Source organism: Scyliorhinus canicula, chromosome 10 (genome assembly GCF_902713615.1).
Source record: "Scyliorhinus canicula chromosome 10, sScyCan1.1, whole genome shotgun sequence".
Classification (NCBI taxonomy): domain Eukaryota; kingdom Metazoa; phylum Chordata; class Chondrichthyes; order Carcharhiniformes; family Scyliorhinidae; genus Scyliorhinus; species Scyliorhinus canicula.
Window position 1 is genome coordinate 150,300,234 of NC_052155.1, and position 20,784 is coordinate 150,321,017.

The following is a 20,784-nucleotide window of genomic DNA, read 5'->3' on the forward strand; positions in this document are numbered from 1 at the left end:
TGTTGCCTGTTCCCTGCAGGCTGCAAATTATTTCTCTTTAGATAATGATCCAATTCTCTTTTGAAAGCCAGAATTCAATCTGCCTCCACCACTCTCAAAAGCAGTACATTCCTGACCCTAACCACTCTCAGCATTACAAAAATGTCCTTGTGTCATATTGCATTTTTTGCCAATCACCTTAAACTCGGTCTTCCAGTTGCCAATCCCTCCAGCAAGACAAAGAGGTTCTCCTCATCCACAGCACTCAAGGCTTTGAACACCTCCATTAAATCTATTCCCAACTTCCTCCTCTTCAAGAAAGAATCCCAACTTCTCCAATTGTAACTGAAATTCCTTTTCCTTGAACCATTCTCATCAGTCTTTTCTGTGCCATCTCCAACACATCCACATCTCTCCCAAAGTGCAGTGCCCATAAATGCATGCAAAACTCTAGCAAAGCCACTGTTTTATAAAGGATTATCGTAACTTCATTGTTTTGGCATTCCATGTCCCACCCATATAGCTCAAGTTCCCAGGTACTCTTTTAACCATGCTATCAGCCTGTCCTGGCACTCTCACTTACCTGTGAACATATACCTAAAGGTCCTTCTGGTCCCACACACCATCCCTATTTATATTGTCTCTGCTACTCCCACTCCAGCACCACTTGTCTGCCCTTTCCACCAAGCTGTCCATATTCTTCTGAAACTCAACACTACCTCCCCTCGCAGTTCACTACCTCCAGGTCTTGCATCATCTGCAAGCTCTGAAACGGCACTGCGTACACCAAAGTCTAGGCTATAATCTCATATCACAAAAAAGTAGGGGGTCCAGCAGTCATTCCTGGAGAACCCCACCATAAATCTTGCTCCAGTCCAAAACAAACAACTGCTCACCACACTCTCCATTTCCTGTTTCTCATCTCACCCCACATTCATAGCACCACTGTCCCATTCATAAGCTCCAAGTCGCTCACTAGTCTGTTGCGCAGCATTTTATCAAATGCCATTTGGAGATTCATGTACATCAGATCAACCATACTACTCTTATCCGTCTTCTCTCCTACCTCAAATAATTCAAACAAGCTGGTTAAATACGATTTTCCCTTAAATAATCTATGCTAATTTTCCTTAATTCAATCACATCTGTGCTCATAACTATTAACATGCTCCCAAATTATCTTCCAAACTGACTGCTTTGCAGGTGTCAGGTTCATCCTTACACCTCTTCTTCAACAAGAGTACAATTCTCCCACCCTCTGGCACCACCTCCGCACCCAACGAGGATCGAAAAGCAACCAATGCCTCCTCAATCTCCTCTCTTAACTCCCCTAGCATTCTTGGATGTGTCTCACCTGGTTCTAGTGACTTATCAACTTTAAGTACAGAGAGTCTAGCTAATACCTCCGCTTTAGACCCATCAAGTACCTCACCTACCTCAACTTTCACCATGACTTGGGCAGTATCTTCTTTCTTGATAAAGACAGATGTGAAGTACCATTTAGTACCTCAGTCATGTCCTCTGACTCCATGTGCAAATCCCTTTTCTGGTCGATCCACTCCTTTGACCCACTCTTGATTATTGATTATTTATATGCATCTGGAAGGCTTTTGGATTCCTTTTTATGTTAGCTTTTAATTCTTGTAATTAAAATGTATTGTCGATTTTTTTTTTCAAAAACAAAGCAAGAACAAAGGACTATTTCACTGCAACACATCTTTGGAAGTCCGGTTTACTGTTAAAAATTTTTTGCTTCAGACCATAATGGCATGGTAAAATTCGTTTTCAGAAGCTGAGTCAGAAATGTTAAAACTAACAGAAACATGGTAGAAAATGAAAGTTGCATTTGCAGGCAGAGGTTGTTCCTTTATGATGTAATTACTTCTACAAACCAGTTTTCTTGATTTAATCATTGTTTAAGAGCTTTTATTTATATAATTCAAAGCTATAGTTTTAAATTCACAATATAGCACTTCATTAGTTGGGGCCTCACGGTAGCATGGTGGTTAGCATCAATGCTTCACAGCTCCAGGGTCCCAGGTTCAATTCCCCGCTGGGTCACTGTCTGTGTGGAGTCTGCACGTCCTCCCCGTGTGTGCGTGGGTTTCCTCCGGGTGCTCCGGTTTCCTCCCACAGTCCAAAGATGTGCGGGTTAGGTGGATTGGCCATGCTAAATTGCCCGTAGTGTAAGGTTAATGGGGGGATTGTTGGGTTACGGGTTACGTGGGTTAAGTAGGGTGATCATTGCTCGGCACAACATCGAGGGCCGAAGGGCCTGTTCTGTGCTGTACTGTTCTATGTTCTATGTTCTATACTTTACAAACAAGCAACTACTTCTGAGATACAGGCCGTTAACAATGGGGTCAAGAACGAGTTAGATTTTTTGAGAGTAGCATTTGAGGAATGAATGTTTGTCAGGGTTCTGGGAGCTTTCCCAACTTTTATTTGAATCATGCCACAATATCCTTTACATCATCTGAACAAATTGAGGATGTTCAAATTTAGCAGCTCATTTCCCAAATTTTTTTTTAAATTCACAATATAGCACTTCATTAGTATTGCACTCATGTATCACCCTGGATTTCATGCAGAGACCTAGAGTGGGATACAACATGATCTTCAGACTAAGGCAAGCGCAGCACCAAATGACACTTATTCTTAAATAGACAAGACACAAAAGGATGTTTAACTGAGCCCATAATGCCATTATTGTCTTAAAAAAATTAGGGACACTGAAGGAACCATCCTCTCAAAATAATTACACACATACCAACATAGGAGGAGTGGGCCATTCAGCCTCTCTCGAGTCTGCTTTCTCACTCAATAAGATTGTGGCTGATCTGATTTTAATAGCAGCTGCACTTTCCCGGCTACTCACGCCGACCAATCACCCCGTTCCCCAAACCCGTTGATTCCCTTCCAGATCAAAAATCTGTCCAACCCAGCATTTCATATATCCGATGAGTCAGCCTCCACTGTTCTCTGAGAATTCCAAACATTAAGATTACTTTTGTTAACATGTCTGATGTAGACATAATTTAGCAGTTCAAATGATTTGATTGAATATTCCACTTGAATGACAACTAAGATGCAAATAGTAAGAGACTTGTACATAAATTTATTAAAAAAGCTAATTAATTCATTTTTCATTTCTGAGTTAACTACTTCTTTCTTCCTGCACAATCCTAGGTGGTGTACAACAGCAGCCAGATCCTCCACCCTCTGTTGACAATGTTTTACACCAGCGACCACAAGATTAAGAGCTTCCCAGATAATATTCCCAATTTTCCTCACCTCAGTATGGACAACTACCTAACTTCGGTTTGACATCTCCCTGTCAATGTCGAAACGGCAACTCAACATGGCCTGCACCACATCACCACCTTCTCAAGGGCATTTAGGGATGGGTGATAAATGTTAGCCAAGCCAGTGACGGCAACATCCCCCAAATGAATTTAAAGAAAAATTAAATCTGTCACTTACCAACTTCATGGACTATCTAACTACATTACAATCATTTTTAAAATGTCCTAAGTGACAAAATATCAATATGGTGATATGTCCAAGTTCAAAAACACATTTTGTGAATAATTTAAATACAAATTTTTTAAAATTATACTTTTTTGCTCCGGTTTTGGCTTTCATTCTGCAGTACATTGCACAAGTCAGACCCCAGTTTTTCCATGAACAGGGTAACAGGGTGGCAAGGGTGTAATAACTATCAATGTGCTCCACTGTGCAAGGCTTATTCTTAAGCAGGCGACAAGTTACAGAAATAAAAACAGAAAGTGCTGGAAAAACTCAGCAGGTCTGGCAGCATCTGTGGAGAGAGAAACAAACACTGCTTCAGAACCATGAATAATCTGATTGTGCTAACTACACAATCAGATTATTCACCAAATATTTGATGGTCAGCTCGTATGACCACCCCCATCCCCCCCCCCCCCCCCCCTTTCCCCAAACGGCATGTCAGAAGCCACACATTAGGGTCCTTTTCAAAAAGAAACATGTGCACATTGCATCTCTTTCGTCTAAACAAAGGCAGAGGAAACAGTAATTCCCTGCTTCATTCCCCAAGGAATTCCTAGAATCAGTCTGCTCAGTTTGAATTTGAACAAAGCTTGCAGGTAACTCCTCTATGCTGCATTCTCCATGACACAAATCTACTTACCAACCTATCAGCACACTCCACGAATGCAGTATATATTACTGTCTACCCGCTACTGTTTGGTAATTTCTTACAAGATATTCTGATGAGTGCAAGACAAAACACACAGATATGATGGGCGAAATTCTCCATTTTCTAGGTATGGTGGTGGGCAGTTCTGGCACGGCTGTACCTGCACCAAATGAGCTTGGAGGCTCATTAATTATACACATTCGTTATCAGGCTGAATCGCCTGGTGGGTTGGGAGCTAATTTATCCTCCTGCTGTCAGCTGCCATGTTCAAGGTCCACGCGCCATACTCCACCCCAATGTACTCATATCACTTTCTACCTGTCATCAGGTTTCTGCAAAATAAGTCGTCCAACCAGAAACAAAAAGTTACCAATCTGAAGGCAGAGGCAGCACCCCGCTTAAGCCACCAAATCCTTGATCCAGCGAATCGGAGGAGAAAGGCATGTTCTCTACCCCAGGATAGCTCCAAGAAGCATGCTACGTCTCTGGCCTGGGAGGCTTTCATTGGAAACAGTGCATTCCAGAAGGGTGAAATCTGGAGCCTCGTGGGGTGATAAGATGCGAACGAGAGGTTAGAAACAAAGTGTCTCAGTGCTCCATTCTTTGAAGTGACATGCCAATGACCTTTCAGTTAGTCATGGTCAATGAATGGAAGCAGTTTGGCGATTGAAGAATGGCATTCAGTGGCCTTCATTGATACAATGCGAGGTATAAGGCAGGTGTGCCCGCTTCACTCTCGCCTTCATTCTCCAAGGCTGCATTCCTAACTTATACTCTGTCGATGTTGAGACTTTGATGTGAAGCATGCAATTTCTGCCTGTGCCTTTAACAGTGAAGGAAATGATTGGCGTTCAGCTACTTCCTGGACTCCGAGGTCTCTTGCCTTTTTAACTGACCTGGATTGTGCCCACTATAGTGACACAAAGTGACTGTGCGTCCCCATAGCCCAGCTTTGCAGTCCTCGCACATTGCCCCATGTCCCAACCACACAGAAACCATCTTACTTCTGTTTTTTCTCCAGCCTCCCTAATAATTCTGGATCCCATTGTGGTTATGGTGGACATTCAAACCCTTCCCGCCGAACCTACCACCTGTAAAGTGCCCATGCCCCACATGGACTTCCATCCACCAATTCTGGAGGCTGTATGCACTGTTACGTACAGAGGTTCAAGTCAGTCCAAATGAAGGGTGTATGAGTCCTGCAGCATAGTACTTTCCATACAGATAACCATGTCAGGAGCAGAAGACCCCTTCACGTCTACAACCACTGGCGCAGCATTTCTCAAGAGTCGGTCCAAGTGGCAGGTCCATGAATCCCGGAGCATAGTGCTGAATAAACAGACAACACTGGCATTGAGCAAAGGGGCACAAACTTCTCTGCCCCAGCAGTGCAGCTTTTAGCGTAACAGGAGCGATGCACCGCTATGACAGGAAGGCTGTCTGCTGCACTCCTGTTGTGGTCTGAAGCAAACTAAAGTGCACCTTGTGCGTGTCAATCCTTGTCAAAAAGGTTTGAGGCTGACGTGCTTTCTCACTGGCTTGACGTACGATTGGAAAGCATGGAGAGATTCCTACAAAGAGCAGTTTAAATGAGATGCAAATTAATGCAGTGACATACATTCTACCAGGCTGCGTGACAACCGACCCACCATTGGGAGAATTGCACCCCGTTGTTACATTGGCAGGTTTCCATTTTTTTAGCTCCCATTAGATTCTTCACTCCCAGCCACCACAAAACCCACTTTGGGCAGAATGGGAGAATTCCATCCGATTCCTCCTTTAACAGTTCAGCAGTACTGAATGACTACAATTACCTTCACTTAGTTCACATACGCTAAATTTGTCTCACATAGAATTTTATTTTGGAGGATTATATTGAAGTTCTTAAATAGCTTGCCAAGATTTATTCTAAATAGGAACAGTGGTTGGCCAGTCATCCTCTCCAACCTGTTCCGCCAATGAATTAAATAATGGCTTTACTGCATCTTAATTTCATCCATCTACCTTGATTTCGTAACCCACAAGGAACCAGATTCAATTCTGGGGAATCTGCGCTGCATCCTCAGAAGACTTTCCAAGATATGGAACACTGAATTGAATGCAGTAGAACAGGTGGTGTCTGTAATAACATAGCTAGCTTCCACCACTTAGTCATTCCAATCTAATCAGCTGGAAATAAAGGCCAACACTCAATTAGCCCTTTTAATTATTTTTGTGCCAGCATTAATGATTTGTGGAACGCACCGTCTAAAAGGGTGGAAACACTTTCAATCGTGGCTTTCAATAGGTAAAACACCTGAAGAGAAATTTTTTATTTATTTTTTTACAGCTGCAGGAAAAGTATGAGGAAATGGGATTAACTAAACTGCTCTTGCAGAAAACAGCAGAGGCGATAAAGGCCAAATCACTCCTATGTGTGCTGTAGCCATTCTCAGAATTCTATTCCATAGCACATACAAGTTAATTACCTGAATTTTAGCAAGCAACTCCTCCTGCTTTTTCAGATTTTGCTGCACACTCTCAGTGTGATCTCCATATAAGCGATCGAGTTCAGTCACCGAGATAGCTTCCTCACTTATGGCACCATCCTGAGCCAATGCGGCCAGAAACCTGCTCGACATGTCAAACTGCACTGACTTGATATCATTCTCAAAAGTTTCTCTCTCCTTCTTAACTTCATTCAAAGAAGCAAGAAGTGTCTTCAGGAGCATAACAACCTAAAAAACATTAAAGAAACCAATTGTCAAAAGTAGTTCAAATAAACAAAGCAACATTGCTTCATCACAAGAGTTTCATATAAGGTGGTGCAGTGGGTAGTATTGCTGCCCCACAGTACCAAGGTCCCAGGTTCGATCCTGGCTCTGGGTCACTGTGTGGAGTTTGCACATTCTCCCACATGTTTCCTCAATTACTTAATTTTTTTAAAATTCATTCATGGGATGTGGGCGTCGCCACATTTATTGCCCATCCCTGAGGGCATTTAAGAGTCAACCACATTGTTGTGGATCTGGAGTCACATGTAGGCCAGATCAGGGAAGAATGGCAGATTTCCTTCCCTAAAGGACATTAGTGAACCAGTTGGGTTTTTACAACAATCGACATGGTTTCATGGTCACCTGTTCGATGACCACGGTCATCTTTTAAGATATTCAACTTGCAGAGAAAATGGATAATGACAGGGTACAGATTCAAAGTTAACCAAACCAAAAATGCAGCATAATATTGTTTCAAATATTTGTAAATAGTCAACTCCCGTTGTTTGCGGGGGTCCTATTCCTGTGAAATGGGAAGAGTAAAATCGTAAACGGTGAACTTGCACACACACAGAGATGCTGCATGCGGGTGACTTCCGATGGCACCCATGACCTGCTAGGTCGATTTCACGGCAGCTCCCGCCGAGATCGGGATTTTGGGCCGCTAAATGGGGCGACGGCGGCACTTGGAGGCGGAGACCGGTGTGGGAACAGATGCTGGAGAGGTTCCCCAGGTGCTGTAAGGAGGGAACCAGGAGTGGGGCCGTCAGACGTGCAATCGCGGGAAAGAAGGCTGAAAAGGTCCGAGAAAACAAAATGGCGGCCAGAGTGGATCGAGAGATGTGGGCACAGTGGGCCCGAGAGCAGCAGGAATTTCTGAGAAGCTGCTTAACAGAATTTAAAACAGAGATGCTGGCCCCCATGAAGGCCTCTATGGAAAAGATTGTGGAGGTCCAAAAGGCACAGGAGAAGGTGATCAAGGAGGTGGGAAGAAAGGTGGCGGAGAATGAGGACAAGATCCTGGGCCTGGTGGTAAAGGTGGAGGCGCACGAGGCCCTACATAAGCGATGGCAGGAGAGGCTGGATGACCTAGAATGTCTCGGAGCCATAATCTGCAGATCCTGGGCCTTCTCGAAGGTGCGAAGGGGGCGGACGCGAGCACACATATGACCGCAATGGTGGGGACGCTGATGGGCGCGGGGGCCTTTCCGCGGTCCTTGAAGCTGGATGAGGCGCATAGGGTCCTCGCCAGAAAGCAGAGGGTGAACAAGCCACTGAGGGCGATAGTGATAAGGTTCCACCGTTTTGCAGACCGGGAGCGTGTCCTGCAGTGGGCGAAGAAAGAGCGGATCAGCAAGTGGGAGAATGGAGAGATCCGCATTTGCCAGGCTGGGTGGCCCGAAGGATGTGACAAGACTAAGGTCGGGGGATAGAGGCGGGAGCGGCCGGGGTCGGCATGGGTGAGCTGACTTACAGAAGTGCAATGGGGGGGAAAATCAGAGCTAAGCGGATGCTTGGCAGAGAGGGGGGGGGGGGGTGCTGTTTTGCTGACTGAAGGGGAGCCAGTTGAGGGGAATGGATGGAGGGGAGGGCTGGGGGGCCGTCGAGGGGAGGGCTGGAGAGGGCACGTGGCTGACCAAAAAAGGGAGATGGCTAGTCCGGGGGGGGGGGGGGGGGGGTTGTTAACCCCCCGACCAGGCTGATCACGTGGAACGCGAGGGGTCTGAATGGGCCGGATGTCCTGCGTGTTCTCGCACCTAAAAGGGTTAAAAGCAGACGTGGCCATGTTGCAGGAGACGCAGTTAAAGCTCACTAACCAGACGAGGTTAAGGAGATAATGGGTGGGCCAGGTGTTTCACTAGGGCTTAGACTCAAAAGACCAGAGGGGTGGCAATTTTGGTTAGTAAACGAGTGGCGTTTGAGGCGGGCAGCATCGTGGCAGACAAGGGGGGGGGAAGGTACATAATGGTGATTTGCAAGCTGCAGGGGTATTAGTGAATGTGTATGCCCCGATCTGGGCCGATGCGGACTTCATGAGGTGCGTGTTGGGTTGGATCCCGGACTTGGGAGTCAAGTAACTTGGTTATGGGAGGAGACTTCAATACGGTCTTGGACCGTTCCAAGTCCAGGTCAGAAAAGAGGCCAGCGGTGGCCAGGGCCCTGTGGGAGTTCATGGACCAGATGGGGGGGCGTGGACCCGTGGAGATTTGCACGGCCAAGGGTGAAGGAGTTCTCCTTTTTCTCCCACGTCCATAAAGTCTATTCGCGGATAAACTTTTGTGTTGAGCTGGGTGCTAATCCCGAGGGTGGAGGGGGTTGAATACTCGGCCATTGCGGTCTCGGACCATGCCCCGCACTGGGTGGACCTGCAACTGGGGGGCGGAACAGGGGCAGCGCCCTCTCTGGAGACTGGATGTGGGGCTGCTGGCGGATGAAGTGGTGTGTAGGCGGATAAGGAGGAGCATCGAGAACTACGTGGGAGCGAATGACACAGGGGAGGTAACAGTGGCAGTGGTTTGGGAGGCTTTGAAGGTGGTCATTAGGGGGGAGTTCATTTTTATTAGGTCTCACAGATAGAAGAAGGAGACAGCGGAGAGGGAGAGGCTGGTGGGAGAGATACTTAAGGTGGACAGGAAGTACGCGGAGACCCCGGAGGGATGGGGCTGCTAAACGAGCGCTGGAAACTGCAGGTGGGGTTTGACTTGCTGACCACGGGGAAGGCGGAGGCGCAGTTGAGGAAAGTGAAAGGGGCAGTCTACGAGTATGGGGAGTAGGCGAGTAGGATGCTGGCGTACCAATTGCGCAGGAGGGAGGCGACTAGGGAGACTGGGGCAGTGCAGGATAAGGAAGGCAACACGGTGTTGAGCCCAGAGGGGGTCAACAAAGTCTTCAGGGAGTTCTACGGGAGGCTGTATGAGTCGGAACCCCCGAGAGGAGGGGAAGGGATGAAGCAATTTATGTATCGATTGAGGTTCCCGAGGGTGGAAGCAGAGCGGGTGGAGGGGTTGGGGGCCCCGACTGAGTTGGAGGAGGTAGTTAAGGGGCTGGCAAGCATGCAGTCGGGCAAGGCCCCGGGGCCGGATGGCTTCCCTGTAGAATTTTATAAGAAGTTCTCGGAGCTGCTGAACCCACTCCTGCTAAGAACCTTTAATGAGGCAAAGGAGAGAGGGACCCTCCCCCCCGACGATGTTGCAGGCATTGATTTTGCTTATTTTGAAGAAGAAGGAGAAGGATCCGCTTCAGTGTGGGTCCTACAGGCCGATATCGCTCCTGAATGTAGACGCTAAATCGTTGGCAAAAATTCTGGCCACCAGAATAGAGGACTGTGTCCCGGGAGTGATTGAGGAGGACCAGACAGGTTTCGTCAAGGGCAGGCAGCTGAACACTGATGAGGAGGCTCCTGAACATTATCATGATGCCCTCGGGGGAGTACCTGTGGAAAGCGTTAAGCAGGTTTGGATTTGGTGAGGGATTTATAGGGTGGGTCAAGCTGCTGTATCAGGCCCCTGTAGTCGGCTACAGTCGGATTATTTCTGGCTGCACCGAGGGACGAGGCAGGGCTGCCTCCTGTCCCCGTTGCTGTTTGCCCTGGCAATTGAGCCTTTGGCCATAGCGCTCAGGACTTCAAGGGACTGTGGGGGGGGGGGGGGGGGTCTCCCTCTACACGGATGACCTGTTGTTGTGTATTTTGGGGGGGGGGGGGTCTCCCTCTACACGGATGACCTGTTGTTGTGTATTTTGGAGGGGGTGGGGAGGTCATGCGGATCCTAAGGGACTTTGAGAGCTTTTCAGGGTACAAATTGAACGTGGGGAAGAGTGAGCTGTTCGTGGTCCACACTGGGTGCCAGGAGGAGAGACTGGGGGAGCTTCCTCTCAAGATAGTGGAGAGGAGTTTTCAGTACTTGGGGATACAAGTGGCTAGGAACTGGGATGCCCTGCACAGGCTCAACTTAACCCGGCTTGTGGAGCAGGTGGAGGGAGATTTTAAAAAGATGGGACATGCTCCCGCTTTCCCTGGCGGGTGCAGACTATGAAGATGGCGGTTCTCCCCAGGTTCCTCTTTGTTTTTCAGTGCCTTCCCATTTTCATCCCCAAGTCCTTTTTTAAGCGGGTGAATAGGATTGTTACGGCATTTGTGTGGGAGAATAAAACCCTGCGAGTTAAAAGGGCATTCTTGGAGTGCAGTTGGGGAGGGGGAGGACTGGCTCTGCCGAACTTCTGCAGCTATTATTGGGCGGCCAATGTGGCCATGAGTAGGAGGTGGATGATGGAGGAGGGGGCGTCATGCAGAGGCACCAGCCTAGCGACACTAGTCTCGGCGCCGCTGCCGATCTCGCCGGCACAATACACCACAAGTCCGGTGGTGATGGCGGCACTGAGGATTTGGGGGCAGTGGAGAAGGCATAGGCAAGAGGAGGGGGCCTCCATGTGGACCCCGATATGGAATAACCACAGATTTGCTCCGGGTAGGATAGATGGGGGGGTCCAAGGCTGGTATAAGGCAGGCATTAGGAGAATGGGGAACCTGTTTATAGATGGGACTTTCCCCAGCATGCAGGCGCTGGAGGAGAAGTTCGGCCTGCCCCCAGGGAGTGCGTTCAGGTACCTCCAGGTTCGGGATTTTCTTAAAAAGCAGGTGGGGACATTTCGGCTGCTGCATACAGGGCAGCGTTGTGTTTGGCATCTGAGTAGGAGAGGGGAAAGTGTTGGAGTGGAGGAACTGAAGAGCAAGTGGGAGGAGCTGGGCGAGGAGCTAGATGAGGGCCTGTGGACTGATGCCCTGGGCAGGGTAAATTCCTCATCATGTGCCAGGCTCAGCTTAATTCAGTTTAAGGTGATGCATCGGGCTCACATGACGACGGCGAGAATGAGTAACTTCTTTGGGGTGGAGGACAGGTACGCGAGGTGTGCAGGGAGTCCGGCGAACCATGCCCGTATGTTTTGGGCTTGCCCGCCGCTTGAAGAATTCTGTCAGGGCTTTGCGAGGGCTATGTCCAGGATTTTGGACACTCAGGTGAAGGGGAGTCCAACAATAGCGATATTTGAGGTGTCAGATGATCCGTGAGTGCTGGAAGCGAAAGAGGCCGAGATATTGGCCTTTGCCTCCCTGGTAGCCCGGAGACGGATCTTGTTAATGTGAAGGGACTCGAAACCCCCGAGCGTGGAGACCTGGGTAAGCAATATGGCGGGGTTCCTCAGCCTGGAGCAAATAAAGTTCGCCTTGAGAGGGTCCTTGATGGGGTTCACCCGGCGGTGGCAACCTTTCCTCGACTTTCTTCGGGAGAAGTGTCAGCAGCAGCATCCCGGGGGTGTTTTGTTCAATAATTTTCATTTATTTTTATGTAAAAACGTTGGTTGGAAAAAGCTTTAATAAAAACATTTATTAAAAAAAATAGATGCTGCATGCGCAGTGCACACTTTCTACGTGGGAAATATGAGAGCTTAACCTTCCTCATGCTAATTCAGCAACATGTCTAGTAAAGTGACAGCCATTGGTGCATGTACACATCTGTGTGTAGTTGAAGTTAAGCAATGTCTCTTGCACTGGAAATGCTAAATCGTGAATGCATGAACCTTCAGGGTCACAAACAGTGATTGTATACACAAACAGATTCACGTGGGTAAACAAATTCATGAATGGGTGGGTGTGCCGTGAACGACACTAATCAATTGGAAACTGGAAACCATATCAGCACAGCAACCAAATTTGAGTCTTTAAAATTAAGCCAGGAACAATGTTTGTTTCAGTTACAGTGCAATCACCGATGGAATAACAATCCAATAGGCTACTTATGGCCCAAATATAGGTCTGTGCAAGAGGGTGGGTTTTGTATGAGTAAAGGTTTTGCTCTGCAAGGTAAATTCTGCAATAATGGGCATGGTAACCGTATAATTTAATTAGTTGATCCGCAGCCAAGAGGGTTCAGAGTACAAATATCATCATGGAAGTAATGAAAGTCAAGTCAGTAATCTGGCAAAATGAAGGTTCACATCTAGGGGAAAGAAATCACCACAAAAGCCATATTGCAGCAAAAAGCCAAATGGTTCACTTTTATCCTTCAGGAAATGGAACCGCCATCCCCATCAATTTTAGTTGAGATGCGGCTCCAATGTCACATTTTGATGTTGCCTCTGACTGTTCTCAGAGCATCCACAGGTCGATAATTAAATGCTTCCTTTGTCACGCTGTCAACAACTCAATTTAGTTAAAAATACATTTTAATCCCATTCAATAGACTTCTGTGGTAAAGTAGCCCATATCAACCAAAGAGAGAATGAGGTTCTAAAATTAGTGTCAGAACTTCAGTGTGAATTTCATGCATTAAGCATTAAGTGATGTGATTATCCAAGAATTAAATAGCCTCCGGAGGCTGGCAATTAATAACAATAGCTTATTATCACGAGTAGGCTTCAATTAAGTTACTGTGAAAAGCCCTTAGTCGCCACATTCCGGCACCTGTTTGGGGGGGCCGGTATGGGAATTGAACCCACGCTGCTGGCATTGTTCTGCATTGCAAGTCAGCTCTTTAGCCCAGTGCTAAACCAGCCCCTCACAGGAATGCTCATAGGAAAGCACTAAGTACCTGCGAAGCTTTACCTATGCAAGGAATTGGAAAAGGAAAAAAATCGGTCAGCAACAGGTTACACAATTCTACAGTCTCACTTCCAGTTCATGGTATATTTTTTGTTCTCAAAACAAGATGATTGAAGGCTCACAGCAGGCCTAATTTTACCTCACTGCCTTGAAGGGATTTGGTTGGATTTCCAGATGGTATTGCAGCATTCAACTCTGCTTCAGGTTTACAGAGGAGTGCAATTACTTCTCTGTGAGTAGCGTAACGTTCTCTGACCACTTTATCTGCTTGGACGGCTCGGTCCAGAGTAGTTCTGAAATTAGCTCCCTCTTTCCAAAAGGAAGTAAAAAAAAACAACACAAGATCGTTACTTCAAATTTTCAGCATTATTTCTTTAATATAGTAAAAACATGTTGTTTGGGTTGCCCCAAAACTGCTTGGTAGACCTCTTTCTCCAGCTAAGAAACTAAGATGAAGAACCAAAGCCTACAGTGAAGGTAGCCAAAAAACATTTTCAAACACCAAGATCAAGGAATAGTCATTAGGCGAGTCAAACTAGGTTTTGAGAACATGGAATCAATGAGTCAAAGTCGGCACTAATACGACAAGACCCAATTTCAACACAGAGGAAAGAATAATCTTATACGATTTGATAAGGCAAAAAGAAAGTGAGTAGTGTCTTGAAATTCAATGACCATGGAGCACTGATAAAGTGGAAACAAAGATTGCAATGGAGAAAGATTGCTCGTCAAAAATGTTTCTCCTTAATCTGGCAATGACAAGTGCCTGAAGAGGCTTTCCAGACATTTCAGAAGCACTCAAGCTTATGATGGACATGAATTTTACAGCACAAATAGTTAAGGCAAAGCAGTATGTATTATTTCCATCAAGAAATAAATCAAGTTCGTGGATGACATCTCGAACATAACGTTCCAGCTGAAGACAAAAGAAGTAACGAAGGAAAGGACATTAATGGATTGTGAAAGACAGAACAAAATTACTACTGAAGGTAGCTATCTGTTTGATCAATAAAGAAAATAAAGCAGCCATCGGAAGTTGATAAATCACTGTGTGGATTTTGCAAATTCTCCCCGTGTCTGCATGGGGCTCACCCCCACAACCCAAAATTAGGTGGCCACACTAAATTGCCCCTTAATAGGGAAAAAAATGAAGTAATTTATTTAAAAGAAAGAAATTAATAAACTTTCTGTTCGATTTAAGGTCATGGGAGGAGATTTACGGTATATGTATTCAGCTATTCACTGTACAAAACACTGCACTATTCTAATGGACAGTAGATAAGGAAATTACAATGGATTAGCATTGAAAAGCTGACTGCGGACAGCAACAGAAATTGCGTGCCTGAGGAGGGAATCTGTTGGTTTAACTAGCTCGATGACACACGAAAGTAAATTTAAAGTTTCCATTCTCAAATTAATAATAGCCACGTCTTTAAAGTAACTCAATTTAGTGGTTAATTACCGTTTTGCAGTTGTTTATAGGTACTACTTTTAAAAGAAATCTGAACAGAAAATGCTGGAACACTAAGCAGGTACGGCAAAATCTGTGAACACAAGCTATGGGGGTGATTGAGGAGTGGACCAAGGAGTCGCAGAAGAAAGTGTCTTCGGAAGTCTGAAAGTGGAGGAGAGGAAGCTGCGTCCGGAGTATATTTCCTGGCCTTTCCTGCAAGAACCTTCCCATGCACAGGTGGTGCAACACCTCTCTCCTCATCATCCAAAGCCCAAATACCCCTTACGTTTGGACCAGTGATTTGCATGTACTACTTTAATTTTGCATACAGGAAGCCCCTGTTTATCGTCGCTTTGCATTTCTCACATATCCGAATGACGCCATGTTGGAGCAGCCTCGACCACACTCGTTCTCCAACATGCAGCTCTCCACATGTCTGATCCTCTAACTTGTGGCCTCTTCCCTTCCCCAATCTACCGCTCGCTGAACCTCCGTCTCCCTTGTCACTTCTCTTTCCTGGACCTGTATTCCCATTCAAGATCCATATCCAATCTAATGTAGAAGATCCAGGGTTGTGAAAGTGCGAGTCTGGATGGTGCAAAAATGCCGAGCTTGGGCCAATAAAATCCATGTTTTTTTGTAAATGACTGCTCCTGCCTTGCCACTCATCTCCAGAGCCCTCTCTCACAGTAAACGCCTCAAAGATTAATACAGCAAATGGGAGCATTTTACATACATGGATCATAATTGGGATTCTCACTTTCATAACCCCAGCTTCAGATCAGATCAGATCTGATCTTGGAACAGGAAAATGCAGATTCAGGAGTGGAAAGTAGCAAGAGGTCGAGTCAGGAAGCAACGGCTGGGTCAGGCATGGGGAGAGGCCACAAGTCGCAGGCTGTGCACAGGGAGGTGCTGCAAGCCAGAGGATCAAGGAGGGGGGAAAGGCTGCAAGTTAGTGGTTTGGGCACAGGGAGAGGTCTGAAGGTGAATGGTCAGGGAGGGGAAGGATCTGCAGAAGGATCAGGGAACGGGAGGTTCGTGAAGCAAGCTTGGCAGTAACGAGGCCCTGTAGGCAAAGTTTCATTTGTTTAAAATATAGAACATAGAACAGTACAGCACAGAACAGGTCCTTCGGCCCTCAATGTTGTGCCGAGCCATGATCACCCTACTCAAACCCACGTATCCATCCTATACCCGTAACCCAACAACCCCCCCTTAACCTTACTTTTATTAGGACACTACGGGCAATTTAGCATGGCCAATCCACCTAACCCGCACATCTTTGGACTGTGGGAGGAAACCGGAGCACCCGGAGGAAACCCACGCACACAGGGGGAGGACGTGCAGACTCCACACAGACAGTGACCCAGCCGGGAATCGAACCTGGGACCCTGGAGCTGTGAAGCATTTATGCTAACCACCATGCTACCCTGCTGCCCCTACTTATTAAAAAAAAAGTAATTTCATTTCCCAATTTCTGAATTTAGCGAAGTAAAGTATTTCAGCTTACATGGTATAATGTTTTAACATTTTTTCTGATAAGCAAGGTCCAATAAAACACTTCAGTTGGAACACTGATTACTACGAGAACCTGCAGTCTGCTCTATGTTTGGAAGGTTGAATGAGTGCTTTGCAGAACACCTCCCCAGTCCACAAGCATGATACCAAGCTTCCAGTGGCCAACAATTTTAATTCTCCACCTTACTCTCGTGCTGTCCTGTGTTCTTGGCCGCAAATAGAGCAACAATGAAGCTAAAGACAAGGAACAGCACCCCATCTTTGGATTGGGCACTCTGTAGCCTTCTGAACTCAACATGGGAGCTCAACAATGTCAGGCAATTAATTTCTGCTGTCATATTGCTTCCTTTTCCTGGCACATGTTCTCAATCTTGCTTTTCTCCTGCTTGGCTCTCAGGTGGCAGCTATTATTTATTCCGTCAATTACATCTCACTTTGATACAACATTTGTTTCTTTGCTTCTTCCACTACCATTCACTTGGGCTCTCCGCACTTTTGTCATTCAATGTCCCTCATCTTCTGCTTTAATACAGGCTTTTCCTTTGATTCTTCTTCCACCATTCCTAATTTTACCATCTTAAAACATGTAATGCTTCTAACTTGTGTAAAGTTTGATGAAAAGGACATAGACCTGAAACATTACCATTTTTTCTCCAAAAGCCACCTGGCCTGCTGAGTATTTTCAGCATTTTCTGTTTTTATTTCAGATTTTCAGCATCAACAGTATCTTTAACTCTATTTTAGGATTAATAGTAGAAGGCTATTGCGCAAAACACACTCATTAGGATCAGGATAATTTCAATTTCAACACCTATAATTTTAGAAATCATTAATTTTTTTAAAATAAGAGTACCCAATTAATTTTTTTCTAATTAAGGGGCAATTTAGCGTGGTCAATTCACCTACCATGCAGATCTTTGGGTTGTGCAGGTGAAACTCACGCAGACACAGGGAGAATGTGCAAAATCCACACGGACAGTGACCCAGGGCCGGGATCAAACCGACTACAATGCTAACCACTGTGCCACCGTGTCGCCCAGAAATCATTAATTTAATATCAAGTTAGAAGGGTACACTCGATGACATCGCTGGGATGATTACCCAAGTGGAGAAAGAGGTACAAATATGGCATCGGACAGGAGAATTCAGAAGCATATACCACAGAGTGTTTGAGACCAGATATGAATTAGGTGGTCTGAACGGCCTTGATGGAAAGAAAAATCTATAGATTTAAAATTAGCAGTTAGCAGTGAAGGGCCAACCCTCATCAGTAACTATGATAGTTGCCCACAAGGCTTTTGTGGGCTTTTGATGGAGGACTTGCTTAAATTAGGCATCTGATCTAATGGGGTACATTCTATTGGGTATCATACCTGCCTGCAAAGGACAATAAAATAGTGGTGCTCTTCAACCAGACAGAAGATTCCTACAGATATGCAGAGTCTAAATTAGAAAGTATAAGCAAAAAGTAAAAAACAGAGATTTAAATAATGTACAGAAAGCAGAATAAAGGCTGAAAAAGATCACAAAGACAGTCACTGCCCGAGGATCTGCTAGGTGTGGACATCTTAGGGAAATGGAACTGCGGGGACATGTATGGACAACTGTTAAGGGGGCCAGTAATAAGCCTAATGCTTGCTAAAAGTGATACAGAGCCCACTTAACCAGCACCTGAATGAGCAGGTTCTTCCTGGAGGTGGAGGACAGATGCAAATGGTGCCAAGGGCCAACCACACCCATATGTTCTGGTCTTGGGTCCCAACAGCCTTTTCTGAGGCAATATCCAAAGTGGTGGGGAAGAGGGTGAAGTCAGGCCCAAGAGTAGCAAGTCTTCAGGGTATCAGAACAGCCAATCTCTACATATTGGGGGGGGGGGGGGGGGGGCGCGGCAGGTGCCCTTGTCTTTGTCTCCCTGATTGCCCGTTGGAGAATCCTGCTCAGCAGCACCACCCAAAGCTACAGACTGGCTGTCCGACCTGTTGGAATTTGTCCAATTGGAGAAAATCAAATTTGCCATCCGAGGGTCGATAGAGGGCTTCCACAAAACGTGCGGGGGGGGGGAGAAGAGAAGCAGGGATAACAATAACTGGAAGTGGGGGGGGTGGAGCAGGGAAAACAATAACTGAAACCAGAGGGAATAAAAGCTCAGGGAAAACCGGTGGGAAGTGAAACACAGGGGACCACAATTATTACGACAAACACTGCAAGGAAGGGATCAAAGAAAAGGAAGGAGAAACTGTGATGCATCAATGTAAATAGTTAAAACCAATCTCGATATAAATAATTCCAGTATTACTCCTTATACTTTCTTGTGTTAATTATACTGTTTGTTCATGTTTATATTTGTTTTGCATACCAAAAATCCAATTAAAAACATTTTTAAAAAGACTGAAAAAGATTAATGGAATTGAGAGGTGAGCCAGGCAGAAAAAGGGGGTAAACAAATTTTTTTAAACCTCCAACACTAACCAAAAGCAATATCCTGGGACTGAAATTATTTACGTCCAATAACCACTATCACCTTCCTCTGTGCTAGGTGAGACTCAAACCAGTGTGGAGCTTTCCCCCTCTTTCGCATTGACTCCACTTTTGCTAGGGCTCTTTAATATCTAACTCAGTGTAATGCTGTCTCGTCAGGGAGTCACTCTCACCTCACCACTGACATTCAGCTGTTTTGTCCATGTTTGAACCACGGCTGTAATGAAGTCAGGAGCGGAGTGGTCTTGGCTGAACCCAAATTGAGCATGCAAATAGGTTATTGCTGAGTAAATGCCACTTGATTGCACAGTTGACAATCTTACATTACTATGATCAAGAGAGTAGACCAATGGGACGCTAATTGGTTTGGATATGTCCTGCTTTTTGTGGAAGGATGCAACTGGGCAATTTTCCACATTGCTAGGTAGAGTCCTATGTGGTAGCTGTACTGGAACAGCTTGGTATAATAATAATCTTTATTGTCACAAGTAGGCTTATATTAACACTGCAATGAAGTTACTGTGAAAAGCCCCCAGTTGCCACATTCCGGTGCCTGTTTGGGTACACGGAGGGAGAATTCAGAATGTCCAATTCATCTAACAGCATGTCTTTCAAGACTTTAGGGAGGAAATCGGATCACCCAGAGGAAACCCACACAGACACGGAGAGAACGTGCAGACTCCACACAGACATTGACCCAAGCCAGGAATCGAACCTGGGACCCTGGAGCTGTAAAGCAACAGTGCTACCCACTATGTGCTGGGCTCCCCCATCATTGAGGATAAGAATATTTGTTGAGTCTCCTTCAGCTAGCTGTTTAATTATCCACCACTAGTCACGACTGGATGGGGCAGAACATTTCTGTTGGATTGTGGGATCGCTTATATCTGCCTATTACATTCTGTTTCCGCTGTTTGGCCTGCTAGTCTCGTAATCGTAGCTTTACGAGGTTGCCTGGTGCTGCTCCTGGCATGCCCTCCTGCACTCTTCATTGTACCAGGGTTGGTCCCCGTGTTGGCCATTGTACAGCGAGCGATGTATTAGCCGTGAGGTTAAAGATTGTGGCTGCATATAATTTTGCTCCTTCTAATTGCACACAGTGGCAGCTGGATGCAGAGTTTTTTTGAATCCTTTGATTTGATTTATTATTGTCATATGTATTAGTATAGAGTGAAAAGTGTTGTTTCTTGCATGCTATACAGACAACGCATACTGTACATAGGGAAGGAAGGAGAGACGACAGAATGTAATGTTACAGTCATGTAGGGAAAAGATCAACTTAATATGACGTAGGTCCAATTTAAAAGTCTGATAGCAGCAGGGAAGAAGCTGTTCCCGAGTCGGTTGGTACGTGTCCTCAAACTTTGGTATCTTTTTCCTGACGAAAGAAGGTGGAAGAGTATGCCCGGGGTGCGTGGGGTCCTTAATTATGCTGGCTGCCTTTCCGAGGCAGCGGGAATTATAGATAGAATCAATGATGGGAGGCTGGTTTGCGTGATGAACTGGGCTACATTCACGACCTTTTGTAGTTTCCTGCGGTCTTGGGCAGAGCAGGAACCATACCAAGCTGTGATACAACCAGAAAGAATGCTTTCAATGGTGCATCTGTAAAAGTTGGTGAGAGTCATAGCTCAAATTTCCTTAGTCTTCTGAGAAAGTAGAGTCGTTAGTGGGTTTTCTTAAATATATTGTCGGCATGGGGAGACCAAGACAGGTTGTTGGTAATCTGGACACCAAAAAACTTGAAGCTGAAAACTTAAACTTGATAACTTGAGTGCTATTTGTTCACAATCTAGCCCATTTGGCACAGTGCCATACAAACAAT

General features: G+C 45.8%; 1 protein-coding gene across 6 annotated transcripts in view; it reads right to left on the minus strand.

Moving 5' to 3' along the window:
- Positions 1 to 20,784, minus strand: part of LOC119972710 (programmed cell death 6 interacting protein) — a 136,282-nt gene that overhangs the window by 20,619 nt on the left and 94,879 nt on the right. For all 6 annotated transcript variants that reach the window (XM_038809868.1, XM_038809865.1, XM_038809866.1 and 3 more), the window contains 2 exons: positions 13,647 to 13,816; positions 6,628 to 6,876 (listed from right to left, as the gene is read on the minus strand). In XM_038809868.1, the coding sequence (XP_038665796.1) occupies positions 6,628 to 6,876; positions 13,647 to 13,816 (419 nt within the window). The remainder of the gene's footprint in view (positions 1 to 6,627; positions 6,877 to 13,646; positions 13,817 to 20,784) is intronic.